At 43.9% G+C, this 15,235-nt stretch overlaps 1 protein-coding gene across 2 annotated transcripts in view; it reads left to right on the top strand.

The window, feature by feature from the left end:
• The window catches only part of LACTB2 (lactamase beta 2), a 42,241-nt gene extending 39,126 nt beyond the window's left edge, over nucleotides 1–3,115 (top strand). For both annotated transcript variants that reach the window (XM_068237495.1, XM_068237494.1), the window contains exon 7: nucleotides 2,865–3,115. In XM_068237495.1, coding sequence (XP_068093596.1) covers nucleotides 2,865–2,911 — 47 coding nt within the window. In that variant the 3' untranslated portion in view covers nucleotides 2,912–3,115. The remainder of the gene's footprint in view (nucleotides 1–2,864) is intronic.
• Nucleotides 3,116–15,235: the final 12,120 nt, after the last annotated feature.

Here is a 15,235-nt window from a genome sequence, read left to right as displayed (position 1 = left end):
AAATGGTCTACACATTTTCTAAAGAACAGCAAAAAATTGGCAGCGCTCCTATTCAAGCTGCAACTGAAATGAAACTAACAGGTGTGCTGCGCCCCCTAGGGACTTAAAGACACTTGTTTTTTTTTGGAAGCTAAGATCCTCCATTTGCTGCATCTGTTGTGAATGCAAGTTGTGTAATCTGCCCATGTTTTGTGCTCTGCACATCTATGCAGCTGGTCATTTGGGTGCAGCCTGTATTTGGAAGCGCTGCCAATTTCTCCTGTTGTACAAAAATGTAAGTCTGCTTGTGGCTAGCTGCATTTATGTGTATGTTTGCATTCAATTTATCTAGTTTAGGGTTTAGTGCATAGTTTGCATCTGATTTGTATTCAAGGTGTGTATTTAAGTCCCTGGGGGGCGCTGCACACCTCTATTGGTTTCATCTCAGTTGTAGCCTGATTAGGAGCACTGCCAATTTTTTACTAGCGTCATAACTTACTGCACTGCAACCATTACAGCATTCATGTTTCCTTAGAAGTCCACTTTCACCCCAACTACTCCAGCACGCTCCAATTGGTGATAACTTTGCATAGAGGCTTCTGGCTGCAGGAGGGGAGCAGTGAGAACCACTAGCTACTGTGGGCCTACAGAGGGAGAACTATAAACTGCAAAGTAGTTCCGGTTAGAAGTTGATCCAATATTAATTTCCAGTTAACAGAATTATTGGATTGTCTATTAATCAAAAATGATTTATTCTACTAATCAATCAGAAACAACGAAAAAATTATTGTTTTATTGGTTATTGAGCATCTGGACAGGCTTGTAAATATTGATAGGTTCTGCAGATATCTGACCATGTGCAAATGACTGACCTACACAATGTGTCAAAAACTGGAAAATATAGGTTGCTGGTAACAAAACATTGGGTGGAAAAGTGTGTATGATGTTTTGGGGCTTCCAAACAATCAAAAGCAACAGCATGAAAGGTCGCCTGCAGATCATTTCGTGTATACTGAGTATACTAGTCCAGCCCATTTCACTGTTTACGGGATTGTACTGTATACTGAGAGATGTCTAATGCTTGGTACACACAATGCAATCTTCCTGTCAGATCAAAATTTTCAGTTGATCAGTAATTTACAACATGTCTTAACTGGTTTATTTTGAGATCAGTACTGCATTAAATCGATCCCTTTATCGATTGGTAGCAGATTGGACACGTTTGTGTCTTGTGCACCAGCCTTAAAGAGACTCCGTAACAAAAATTGCATCCTGTTTTTTATCATCCTACAAGTTCCAAAAGCTATTCTAATGTGCTCTGGCTTACTGCAGCACTTTCCACTATCACAGTCTCTGTAATAAATCAATGTATCTTTCCCCTGTCAGACTTGTCAGCCTGTGTCTGGAAGGCTGCCAAGTTCTTCAGTGTTGTGGTTCTGTGATGCATCTCCCCCCTCCAGGCCCCTCTCTGCACACTGCCTGTGTGTTATTTACTTCTCTCTGCTCTATTATCTTTTACAAGCTGGATAAATCGTCCTCTGAGCTGGCTGGGCTTTCACATATTGAGGAATTACATATGGGGAGAGCTGTCTGCACTCTGCAGGAAGAAACAGCCTGACACTTCAGTGGAAGATAGCTGCAGGGGAAAAGAAACACACAAATGATCTCTTGAGATTAAAAAGGAAGGCTGTATACAGGCTGCTTGTGTGTGGATGTATTTTCTATGTGTGGACATACTGTACATCAACCTACTTCCTGTTTTGGTGGCCATTTTGTTTGTTTATAAACAAACTTTTTAAAACTGTTTTTAACCACTTTTAATGCGGCGAGGAGCGGCGAAATTGTGACAGAGGGTAATAGGAGATGTCCCCTAACGCACTGGTATGTTTACTTTTGTGCGATTTTAACAATACAGATTCTCTTTAAAGTGAACCTAAACTGAGAAGGATATGGATTTGTCCTTTTAAATAATACCAGTTGCCTGACTCTCCTGTTTATCCTGTGTCTCTAATACGTTTTCCCTCAGCCCCTCAACAAGGATACAGATCAGGTGCTCTGACTGAATTCAGACTGGATTAGCTGCATGCTTGTTTCAGGTGTGTGATTCAGCCACTACTGCAGCGAAAGAGATCAGCAGGACTGCCAGGCAACTGGTATTGTTTAAAAGGAAACATCCATATCCCTCTCAGTTTAGGTGCAATATTCGCTTCAGATCCTACTGTCAGTCATGACTAGGCAAAAAAATATGCAGCACACTGATTGCCAAAATTGCATAAGTGTATACATTAGTTCTTCAATATCCAATCAATGGCAGATCTAAATATACTGTAAAGGCAGCCATACACTGGTCGATTGCCACCAGATCGACCAGCAGATAGATCCCTCTGTGATCTAATCTGATCACAGAGGGATCTATTGGCTGCCTACACTGCAAACAGATTTTGAATCTATTTCAATATGAAATCGATTCACAATCTGTTGAGCTGCCACCGCCCCCAGCATACATTACCTGATCCGGCCGGCGTGAGTCCCCCGGTCTCCGCTGTCTCTTCTCCGCTCTGGGCTCCGGCTTCACTTTACTTCCTGTTGGGGGGAAGTTTAAACAGTAGAGGGCGCTCTACTGTTTAAACTTCCCCCGGCAGGAAGTAAAGTGAAGCCAGCCAAAGCCCAGATCGATAGATTTTGGACGGAAATCGGTCGATCGGTCAGCATATCGATTTCACAGCAGATTCAATCACAGTGATCGAATCTGCTGTCTATCGGCGGGAAATCGAGTAAGTGTATGGGCACCTTAAGTCTGATCACTTGCCTGCTTGAATAGGAACTGAAGGGAACATTGCAAGGTGTGTACCAGGCTTAATGTATGAAGTGTTGTCTTGTTGCAGTTCAAGAAGAGAACACTGGAGACGTTCGGTGGAGAAGTCGCTTGTGAATAGGATAAAATCTTGTCTGAGGAGCGCTCTGGCTGAGATGAAGAGGACCTGAAGAGAGGCCTCCTGGCTCGTCGCTGGAGATAAACAATTCCACATTATAGCACTTTACTTCTAGCTGTGAAATTGTAATAATTACAGAGTAATGAGCTTCATTTTGAAATTTTTATAAAATAAGCCCCTGTTGGGTAATTGTTATACCTAAATTATGATCTTCATCATCATTGCTTTTAATGTCCTTTTTCTTTCTTTCTCCCTCCTCCATTACCTGTGTAAGTGAGATTAGTCCATTGGGCTTGACCAGTGATCTGCAAACTTGACTTTAAGAACTACAAGTCCCACAATGCATTGCACGAGTCTGACAGCCACAGTCATGATTCATAAAGGCAAATGCATTGTGGGACTTATGTATATATCTGTGTAGTACTCAACATAAAAGTTCACATAAAATCATAGAATAGTAGTCGAGGTCGGTGATATACAGTCCTAGGATAAACATCAATCCACAAACCATCCACACCGGGTACTCTCACCGACTCAGGTGGCTGATTATGTTACAGATCAGCCAAAAAGGCACATCAGAAAGATCTTTGACCACTTGCATCCATTTGTATTTGGAACTCAGAAAAAATGAAGGCACATAGCGTAATCCAGCTTCTGAACAATGGTATAACTGTCTCATGCACCCTCACAGGTGTGTAAGTGTTCAAACCTGGCAGCCACTCCACCAGCAATGTTGTAAAACTGTTATACGCTCACCAGATGGACGTGTTGATCATGCAGAAGACCAGCTCACAGCTCTTATCAAGTCCTTGATCGTCCGGACTACTCTTAAAATATGCAGCTCCTTAAAAACTTAAAACAAATGCTGCATAGTGTGATACTGCTTTATTTAAAACAGGGGTGCCCACACTTTTTCGCCTCGCGAGCTACTTCAAAATTCGCCGAGGCCAGGAGATCTACCGATGTTTCAAATGCACCACCCCCCCCCCCCCCCCCCCCCCCGGAAATATAGTTAGGTATAGGTCACTTCAGTATAGGTTAGCCGGGTATAGGTCCCTTCAGTATAGGTTAGCAGGGTATAGGTCCCTTCAGTATAGGTTAGCCGGGTATAGGTCCCTTCAGTATAGGTTAGCCGGGTATAGGTCCCTTCAGTAGCAGGGTATAGGTCCCTTCAGTATAGGTTAGCTGGGTATAGGTCCCTTCAGTATAGGTTAGCCAGGTATAGGTCCCTTCAGTATAGGTTAGCTGGGTATAGGTCCCTTCAGTATAGGTTAGCCAGGTATAGGTCCCTTCAGTATAGGTTACCTGGGTATAAGGCCGGTTTCTTCCTGCGGCGGCGTCCAGGTATTCACTCCCTCAGCCGAGGCTCCGGTGGGCAGCGTGAATGGAGTTGCTCTGCTCCCCTGAATGGCTGCGCGCCTCTCTTCCCCTGATTGGCTGCGCGCCTCTGCTCCCGATTGGCTGCGCGCCTCTGCTCCCCTGATTGGCTGCGTGCTCTGCTCCCCTGATTGGCTGCGCGCCTCTGCTCCCTTGATTGGCCAGGCTCTCTCCTCCTTCGCGATCAGCGGCCAGCAGCAGAAACTGCGTTCTACAGCTGCTGGCTGCTAAATTCAATGGGACGCGGCCAAGAGGCCGCGATCTACCGATCAGGCGGTCGCGATCTACCGGTAGATCGCGATCGACCTATTGGGCACCCCTGGTTTAAAAGCATATCAGTGCACTCACATTACTCACGTTACATTGTAATCACTGACACAATCAGAATGATGTTTTATAAAAGGTCATATACCAAAATAAAAGGGCAGGTTAGAAGTTTAATCAGGTGAAAATTCACCTACTCCGAATGGGAAGTACTGTTCCACTCCTTTACTAAACCCTAAGGCCAGGGTCACACTTAGCAGAATCACATGATACCATTCCCCATACCACATAGCCTAAAGCTAACATGAGATAAGATTCTTTGGAAAAGAGTCGGTAAGAGTACCCTGTGTGGATTGTTTGTGGATTGGTTGTTTATCCTAGGACTGTATATCACCGACCTGGACTACTATTCTATGATTTTATGTGAACTTTTATGTTGAGTGCTACACAGATCTATACATATACTATTTAAGGGAGGTTACCCCCTCCCCCCCCCCCCCCCCCCCCCATTGTGTGGCGATCCATTTGTTCTCAATTTAATTATGTTTAGTTCCTTTTTTTTCCCAGACAGAGGAGCGCTCATAACGACATTGTTGTTACAATTGCATTGTGGGACTTGTTGTTCCTAAACAGCTGGAGAGCCAAGTTTGCAGATCACTGGGCTAGATTCTCCTAGGTTGAGCCAGTGACATGCAAATAATTCTGGTTTACGTACAGATATAATGGAAATTGTATTCAGCCTGGGATTAGGGGAAGTGCATTTGATTCGCCCAGTTCCTAGCTGTTTACAATGTGCATTCATTAGGGAGTCAAGTCTTTGTTGCCTGGCTCACAGGTTGCTTCTCAGACCCATGCATTAGTCTTCCCAATACATACAAAAATGAATACAGAATAATATTTTGCATTCTATTAGCTGTTATCCCTGTGGATAAACACAGGTGATAACTACAAAGATACCGCTGTTAAAGAGAACCCGAAGTGTGTTTAAAGAATGTTATCTGCATACAGAGGCTGGATCTGCCTATACAGCCCAGCCTCTGTTGCTATCCCAAACCCCCCTAAGGTCCCCCTGCACTTTGCAATCCCTCATAAATCCCAGCCATGCTGTGAGGCTGTGTTTACATCTGTAGTGTCAGTCTCGGCTTCTCCCCCACCTCCTGCATAGCTCTGGTCCCTGCCCCCGTCCCTTCCCTCCAATCAGCTGGGAGGGAGGAAGGGACGCGGGCGGGGCCCGGAGCTCTGCAGGAGGCGGGGAGAGCAGCAGACTGACACTATAAAGATAAACACAGCCAGGTCTGACAAGCTGTGTGGCTGTGATTTATGAGGGATTGCAGAGTGCAGGGGGACCTTAGGGGGGTTTGGGATAGCAACAGAGGCTGGGCTGTATAGGCAGATCCAGCCTCTGTATGCAGATAACATTCTTCAAATCCACCTCGGGTTCTCTTTAAGCAATTATGGTTGGATTGGATGGCACTTGAATGTTTATAGATACAATATACCCATCCTCCCCAGATCTGTCCCCAACCCTGCTCAGAGAAAATGTGACAGGCTGGATTTGATCAGCCCATCCCTGTTGTATTGCCTGAGGTAAGATGCCTTGGGCTATAGGCCATTTGAAGTTATTAGACACTCGCCCTCAGTTTCCTATCACATGACATCCCTCAGGATTTACAGGCAGATTCAATTGCTGGCATTACTTGAGCGGGAAGGGCCTCACTCACAGGTGAATAATAGATATTTGCTTGAGCTTCGCTCCTACGGCAGGGCAGTGGGGAGTGCTGTGAATCTGTCCTTTAGCACCACCGCACTGCTACCTTACTCTGGGAGTCAACCACCATCCTCGACACATACCCGACGTCCGCCACTACATATCAGGCTCTTGGCACAGTTGCTTCCTGTCACTGACCATCCAGGAGCGTTGCCACTCCCTGCTGCCACTTCTGAACACTTAAGCTCTGGCCAAAGCCAGGTGCAGTACTATTCTCCACCGGAGAGAGACGGAGGGAGCGCACTGCGCTTGCTCAGACTGTCCGTGACTGGCCGAACTTACGGGACCCGGTACTGAAGATAGAGAAGACTGAGGATGGCGCCGTGGGAATGATCTGTGTGGATGGGGCTGGAGGAAGCCCCGGGTATGTATAAATGTTTTAATTTACTTTGTCTCTGGTATACTTTAAGCAATACCAGTTGCCTGGCTATCCTGCTGATCCTCTACCTCTAATACTTTTAGCCACAGACCCTGAACAAGCATGCAGCAGTTCAGCTGTTTCTGACATTATTGTCAGATCTGACAGGATTAACTGCATGCTTGTTTCTGGTGTTATACGGACACTACTGCAGCCAATTAGATCAGAAGAGGCTGCTGTTAATAGGAAATAAATATGGTAGCCTCCATTCTCACTTCAGTTGTCCTTTAAGTCAGAAACATCTGATCTGCATGCTTGTTCAGAGTCTATGGCTGAATATATTAGATGCAGAGGACAGCCAGGCAATGTGCATTGTTTAAAAGGAAAAAAAAATATGCCGGCCACCATATCTCTCTCACTTTAGGTGTTCTTTAGGCCCTGTTCACAGTGCATCAGTTGCAATGCAGAATATTTCAACATGTCAACTCACTGCCCATACAATTCTGTGGGCCTGTTCACAGTACTGTGTTGTAATCGATTAATGTTAAAGGGGAACTGAAGAGAGAGGTATATGGAGGCTGCCATGTTTATTTCCTTTTAAGCAATACCAGTTGCCTGGCAGCCCTTCTGATCCTCTGCCTCTAATACTATTAGCCATAGCCCCTGAACAAGCATGCAGCAGATTAGGTGTTTCTGTCTTTAAAGTCAGATCTGACAAGACTAGCTGCATGCTTGTTTCTGGTGTTATTCAGATACTACTGCAGAGAAATAGACCAGCAGGACTGCCAGGCAACTGGTATTAAAAGGAAATAAATATGGCAGCCTCCCTATACCTCTTACTTCAGTTCCCCTTTAATCTAACTTGCTGCATGCAGGCTCTGAATTAACGTTGATATCCAGTCTCCATTGCAGTTCATGCATATTATAACGCGTGTATTATAATGTGCGCACAGTGTGAATCGAACTTAGGGCTTGTGCACACCAAGAGCAGTTGTGAGCGTTTTTAAAAATGCTTGCGCTTTGAAAAGCGCTTGGCTAATGTATTTCAATGGGAGGTGCACACCAGAGCAATTCGTTTTTTCCCCAAACACGAGTCCTGCAGCATGTTTGCTGATTTCTGAGGCGATTCAACCTCAATGTTAAGTATAGGAATGTGGAAAATTGCTCTGAAAAGCACTAGATCAGAATGATTTTCCAAGTGTTTTGCCTTAACAAGCACTAAGCCCTTGCTTTTACTCTAGTGTTTTTTTGTGTGCACTGGCCCTTAAAGCCAATCCCTACTAGTATTCTAAAATTACCCTCCTCTGCCAACTGTCAGCTATCCTCTTCTGCCGCACCAAACAGGCACCAGTCTGCTAGTCTCTACATATTTCCCAAGCCAAAACTAAAAAATTGGAAAGCAGTGAAGAAAAATCATAATTGCACTAGGTTTCTAGTAGTTGAAGGAAATGTATTCAAGTTGTGATCTTCAGAATAATCAGCCCAATCCTGCTTTTCAGTCAGTGTGTCTGATTTCTGATTGTCCTTTGTGTTTGTGCTTTTTTCTGTATGATTGTGGAAGAGACATTACATTGTAATCACTGACATAATCAGAATGATATTTTATAAAAGGTCATATACCAAAATAAAAGGGCAGTATAGAAGTTTAATCAGGTGAAAATTCACCTACTCCGAATGGGAAGTACTGTTCCACTCCTTTACTAAACCCTAAGGCCAGGGTCACACTTAGCAGAATCACATGATTTTTCCCCATACCACATAGCCTAAAGCTAAGTACACACATGAGATAAAATTCTTTGGAAAATGAAAGCTCAAAGACAAATTTTACCGCCCCCATGAGGGTCATCAGATTTTGAATACTAAAGCTGGGTACACACAAGGTATATCTTTGAAAAGTCAAAGATCAAATCTGCAGATCATCTTTGTAAAAAAAGTTTACAAAAGACCGCAAGAGCCGGACGTAAGATATTTGTCTCCCAATCTTATGCTGGGAACACACAATACAATTTCCCGTCGGATCGACGGGTGATCGAACAGAAAGTTGTATTGTGGGTACATGTCCAAACTGCTAAAAGGGAACGATTTTTCCAAAGATACGCAAAATCGATCCCATTCTCGATCGGAAACAGATCATACTTGTCGGAAATAATCGCCCGATTTCTGTCTGTTAAACAAGGTGTGTATGAGATCTCCAGATATAGACCAGTGTTTCTCAACATTTTATTGGTATGGGCCCTTTTTAAAATCCTGTACTCACCAAGCACTCCCTAGCATAGTAAACATTATCCCAAGTACCCCTTGACAAATATGTATTAAATTGTAGTTCATGATAATTGGTTTTAAACAATTTCCAAGCAATTACTATAGCTTTTAATTAGCTAAAACACTAATTTGGTGTTGTTTAACCACTTGAGGACTGCAGTGTTAAACCCTCCTAAAGACCAGGCCATTTTTCTTATATTGGGCCACTGCAGCTTTAAGGGCTCACTGCAGGGCCGCACAACTGTGCACACAAGTGATTCCTCCCTCTTTCTCCCCACCAACAGAGCTCTCTGTTGGTGGGGTCTGATCGCTTCCCCAATGTTTTTTTTTTTTGTTTTTTTTAATAAATATTTATTTTATTATTTTTCTATTAACTTTTACTATTTTTTATTTATTTTTGTGCCCGTCCCTCCCTCCCCCCCCCCCCCCGCCAGCCAATCAGTGTGATCAGCTGTCATAGGCTTCAGCCTAAGACAGACGATCACTTCCTGCAATACGGAGGGGACAGCCGTGTCACACGGCTGTCCCCAGTACAGCACTGCCTTAGATCGCAGCGCTTCACAGGGTTATTAGACAGCAGTTTCGCGATCTAACAGTCTCCGAGCGGCGATTGCCGCTGGGAGACCTCTCCGCCTTCCAAGCGGAGATGCGAATGCATCGGTGCGCATGAACTCCTGCTAGCCCCATTGAAAGCCGTTCACGCCAATCGTGGAGCGGTCCTGGGGCTGCCGCTGCGTTCACGGCAATCGGCATTACCCGGTCGGCAAGTAGTTTTTAAATATGATTTATAATTTTTCTTAAATTCTAAATTTGTTATTGTTGATTACATATAGTAGTATATTATTCATTTTTTTTATTTATATAGCGCCAACATCTTCCGTAGCGCTGTACATAGTACAAACAAATAACGGGGAACAAATATACATAAGAAATACAAGACACTGTACAGTCATGACATTGAATAGTAGAAATACAAATGCATACATAGTTGATGTGTAGCTGGTACATGTGCATATGTTAAAATTACAGCAATATGAGAAACACTGGGAGGAGGTCCCTGCCCTTGCGAGCTTACAATCTAGAGGAGCCCGAGTACTCCCTGGAACCATCAGAAGTACCCTCTGGTACACGTTGAGAACTTAAGTCATAGACTATGAAAGCATTTTGCAGGAACTGAACTTTTGCATGTATACGGCATCTTTAGAAAGATGAGTCTTTCAGACTTCCCTGACAAACCTATGTGTCAGATAAATTCCTCAGTTTGCAAAGATTTTTATCTGATGGGTGTACTCCGCTTAATAGAATAGACTGGGTAGGTATGCTCTCATACTACATGGAGGTGGTGAAACTGGTCTTTGAGCTTTCATTTTCCAAAGACTTATCCCGTGTGTGTACGCACCTACCCAACACCTAGCAATTACAAACTTACAGGTTAGTTTGGGATAATGTGTGTGTGCACGTGTGTGCGTGCTTAAAGGAATACTATCGATGTATGCATTTATTTTTAAATGCTGTATGTTGTAGCACACATTAGGACAAGTACTAGGAGCAATTTGATTCCTCACACAGCTGTTCCTCTCAGCTGTAAAATCCTCCGTCAGTTTTGGCCGTCAGTGTTTGATACAAATGTATCTATATGCTGACTGCTCCCAGAGGGCTAAGCCCATGTCTGCACAGGGGAGTTGCTATCAACTCCTCAGTTTCTAGTTTAATTATCACCTTGCTGAAAGAATCTTATTGATATGGTGGTAAGGGGTTAAAGATTCTAGCAATGTGTGTTTATTATCTTTGCTTCTCTTGACTGATAAAGATACTAATAATGCTAATTGTAAACAGTGGTCTGCCCCTCTCAGCAGCTTGTAAAGTGGATGCAGCCTGGAGTGAATCACCTCAAGCAGCAGCCAGACTGAGTGTAAACACAGACTATTGTTTATAGCTAGTTATATTCCAGCAATATTACAGCTCATTTAGTTACCTGTTACCACCTCAGATCAGCCTATTTCTCCTCATGTCTCCTGCATGCTGTGAGTGACACAGTGAAATATATTTGTGAGCTGTGTGGCAGAGTAACCAAGCAGCTCAGGGTGACCCAAACTACTATGAGCTGTGTGAGAAATGAATTTTTAAGCAGGGATAGTGAGAGAGAGACCTGGGTGAATAAATAAAGTGCCCCTAGCACTAGTGGTAATGTGTACACTAATATACAGTATTAAAAAAAAAAGTCGTTTCAATCGATAGTACTCCTTTAAATGTTATCTGAGTGACTTAAAGGATCTCAGTCGCACAAATCTTAAAATTTTAAATACATGTAAACATATACAAATAAGAAGTACATTTCTTCCAGAATAAAATGAGCTATAAATTACTTTTTTTCCCCATGTCACTGTCACTTACAGTAAGTAGTGGAAATTTGACATTACCGACAGATTTTGAACTAGCCCATCTTCTCAGGCGGTGTTCTCAGGAGTTTTTTTTTTTATTTTGAAAAGCACTTAGTGAATGGCAGTTGCTCCGTCCAACTGCCAAATAAGTGTGCAGGGAGGCTGGCCAGCATCTTTGCATGAATCTTTTTCAGGGAATATCTTTATAAAGAATAAAGGTCATGCTGAGAATCCCCCATGAAGAGATGGACTAGCCCAAAACCTGTCGGTAATGTCAGATTTCTACTACCTACTATAAGTGACAGCAACATAGGAGAAAAGTAATGTATGGCTCATTTTACTCTGGAAGAAATGTTCTTATTTGTATGTGTTTTAAATTGTAAGATTTTCGCGACAGTTCCTCTTTAAAGAGAACCTGAGGTGTGTTTAAAGAATGTTATCTGCATACAGAGGCTGGATCTGCCTATACAGCCCAGCCTCTGTTGCTATCCCAAACCCCACTAAGGTCCCCCTGCACTCTGCAATCCCTCATAAATCACAGCCATGCTGTGAGGCTGTGTTTACATCTGTAGTGTCAGTCTCAGCTGCTCCCCCGCCTCCTGCATAGCTCCGGTCCCTGCCCCCGTCCCTTCTCTCCAATCAGCAGGGAGGGAAGGGATGCAGGCGGGGACTGGAGTTCTGCAGGAGGCGGGGAGAGCAACAGACTGACACTATAGAGATAAACACAGCCAGCTCTGACAAGCTGTTTGTCAGCAGCGTGGCTGTGATTTATGAGGGATTGCAGAGTGCAGGGGGACCTTAGGGGGGTTTGGGATAGCAACAGAGGCTGGGCTGTGTATTTTCACAGTGAGAAAATAGAGGAAAAAAAGTTTGTCAAATCAGAGACTTTGCATCATCCAACAATCAAACACAACATTATTGAAAACCTGAATTGAGAGGGATATGAAGGCTGCCACATGTATTTTCTTTTAGGCTGGTTTCACAGTGGGACGTTAAAGTCCCACGTTACAGCTGCCAGTAACGCAGCCTAACTCACAGCACTGTAAAATCAATGTGCTGTTTACAGTGCACACGTTAGGTTAGGGTATAACGCTTGCACTTTAAAGGGAATGTCCAAGCAAAATAAAAAAAATGAGTTTCACTTACCTGGGGCTTCTACCAGCCCCATGCAGCCATCCTGTGCCCTCGTAGTAACTCACTGCTGCTCCAGTCCCCTGCTGGCAGCTTGCCGACCTCGAAGGTCGGTGGGCTGCATTGCGTACATTTTTACGCATTCCCGCTAGTGCAGGAACATTAACACATACATTTTTACGCATTACTGGTTCAATGCTTACGCATTGAACCAGTAACGCGTAAAAATGTATGCGTTAATGTTCCTGCACTAGCGGGAATGCGTAAAAATGTACGCAATGCAGCCCGCCGACCTCCGAAGTCGGCAAGCTGCCAGCGGGGGACTGGAGCAGCAGTGAGTGACTACGAGGGCACAGGATGGCTGCATGGAGCTGGTAGAAGCCCCAGGTCAGTGAAACTTATTTTTTTATTTTGCTTGAACCTTCCCTTTAAATGAAAGTACAGCATGCTGTACCTTATACCCCTATAGAGCTGCATTAGATTGTTTACACATGCTCAGTGACTAGCCACATGGCTAATTAATATTCACTGCACTGTGGTGACTCCTGGTGGGACTCCTAGTGTTGTACGGATAAATCGTTCATTTGATCCGGATCTTTTTTGTGAGTCGAATCATCCGGATCATTACAATGAAAGATTCGGTTCACATTGGATGTCTGTCTGTCTGGAAGAAACAGGAACATACAGAATATACAGTGCAGGGACTTTTTTTTTATTAATCAACAAACTTAAAGCATACAAGGAATAATAAATAAGATAAAAGTATTCCTGTAAATCAAAATACCATCATACAGCATACAATGAAATAAATATAAAAAGTATGCAATACAAGTAAGGAAACAAATATAATCAGGGAATAATCTTTCCCACATCATAATACAACTGAAACAACGCCATGATTACAGAAAAACTCTGTCAATGTACCCAAGAAAATACAAATCAAAACAAAACTGTGCTATGCACATAACTTGTGAACAAGAAACTGTTCCATACTCCAGAAGTATAGCTGCTGAGGAGACATCACTCATCTACATTCAGACAAACAGGACAACCAGACAGAAAGAAAAAAATAAAACACATAACACCAACCACCACCCAAAAGGACACAAGTCAACACCTACATCACATCATTCAAAACAAACAGGACAAAAAAAAAAAAAGAGAAAGACATATAACATACACCACCACCCAAAAGGACAACACCCACATTACACCATACATTCCACATACCTACCGCGGGACTTTTACGCCCGACCAATAAGCAAGTACATAAGATTAGAAGACACTACACAAGACAAGACTGAAAAGAAATTGAAGCCCAAACACAGGACAAAACCACACTAACAACTAAAAAGAAGAGCACAAAGGGACACTCCCCTTGTGTCTGCGGCCAGACTTCAAAAAAATGTCAAAGAAAAAAATCTGAGGTGTACAAGAGAAGCGACAGACAAGCTAACACCCAGGAGAGACCTCCGCCAGTTTAAGGAGGCTTGATGTTCTGCCACGCCAGAACCCAAGCTCCTCTCCCCAGTTTCTTTCTCTCCAAGAACCGAATATTCCTCACCTCACCGAGAATAGTGCTCACCACCACCTGGACAGGCAAGTCTCGCTGTCTAATAGCTAAGTCACACCGTGCCAACCATAAGTGTCTCCTAACCACTAAGCTGACTACGTATAAAGTGCTCAAATCATAACCCTGGCGCTGATTGAACGCTCCATAGGCCCACTCAGCATAACTGAGATGCGCCAGAAACGGGATATTCAGAGCCCTCCCCACCTGTTGTACACCTCCACGTTGAAAGGGCATGACATCAGGAAATGGTCCATGGTCTCCTCAACAGCACACCCCTGTCGAGGACAACCACGCTCTGCCACCTGCCGACACTTCATGTTCCCTCCAACGTAAAGTTTGCCCTGGAAGGTAAGCCAGGCGATGTCCCACAATTTATTCGGAACCCGCGGCGAATTCAACAAACGCAAGCCCTCCTCCATAATTGTGCCTGGGCAATCCCTCAAACCCAGTGAGTCAGGAAAGTAAGAGTCCACCAACCTAGCCGACAAGACTTTCCTGTCGACCGATCTGATGTCCTCCACCATCAATCCCCACTGCTGCAGTTTCTTCAAACAAGGCAAGACATAGGTCGGAAGGTAGCCATGACGTGCTCTCAGATTTTTCACTGGGCCACCGCTCTTCCATTCTCTAAGGAAAGGCTCACACCAAGTCTGGAAGATACCTACCCAGCTAGGCGGGTTCTCCAACAACAAACTACCAATGTTGTGTTTAATAAAAATCAAGGAGAAAAAAACGATCGGGTTGACCATACCTAAGCCACCCTCCCGCCTAGCTTTGTAAGTAATATTCCTGCGCACATGGTTTAGCCTGTTTCCCCATAACAATAGGAAAAACAGGCCATTGACCCTGGTGTACAGGGATGCTGGCAAAATTGTGACATAACTGACATATAACAATATTGGTATCAGGTAAGTCTTGATCAGGTCAATCCTTTCCCTAAAGGTCAAACTCCAACCTTTCCAGCGAGTTACTTTCCTGTCGACATCAGACAGCTTGCTTTCCCAATTTCGCAGGCCATAATCGCCTGGGCCGAATTTGATGCCAAGAATCTTAATTTCTTCCTGAGGCAAGGGAAAAGACCCAGGAAGTCTAAAGGACTCTCCAACTTTACCCATCCAGAAAGTTTCACACTTATCCGGATTGATCTTCGAACCAGATGCCAATGAGTACCTGGTGATCTCCTCAGCAACCACCAACGCCTCCTCTGCA

The sequence above is a fragment of the Hyperolius riggenbachi genome, chromosome 5 (assembly GCF_040937935.1).
Source record: "Hyperolius riggenbachi isolate aHypRig1 chromosome 5, aHypRig1.pri, whole genome shotgun sequence".
NCBI lineage: Eukaryota > Metazoa > Chordata > Amphibia > Anura > Hyperoliidae > Hyperolius > Hyperolius riggenbachi.
The sequence above is the reverse complement of the archived record's forward strand: the minus strand, read 5'-3'. Positions and strand labels throughout refer to the sequence as shown.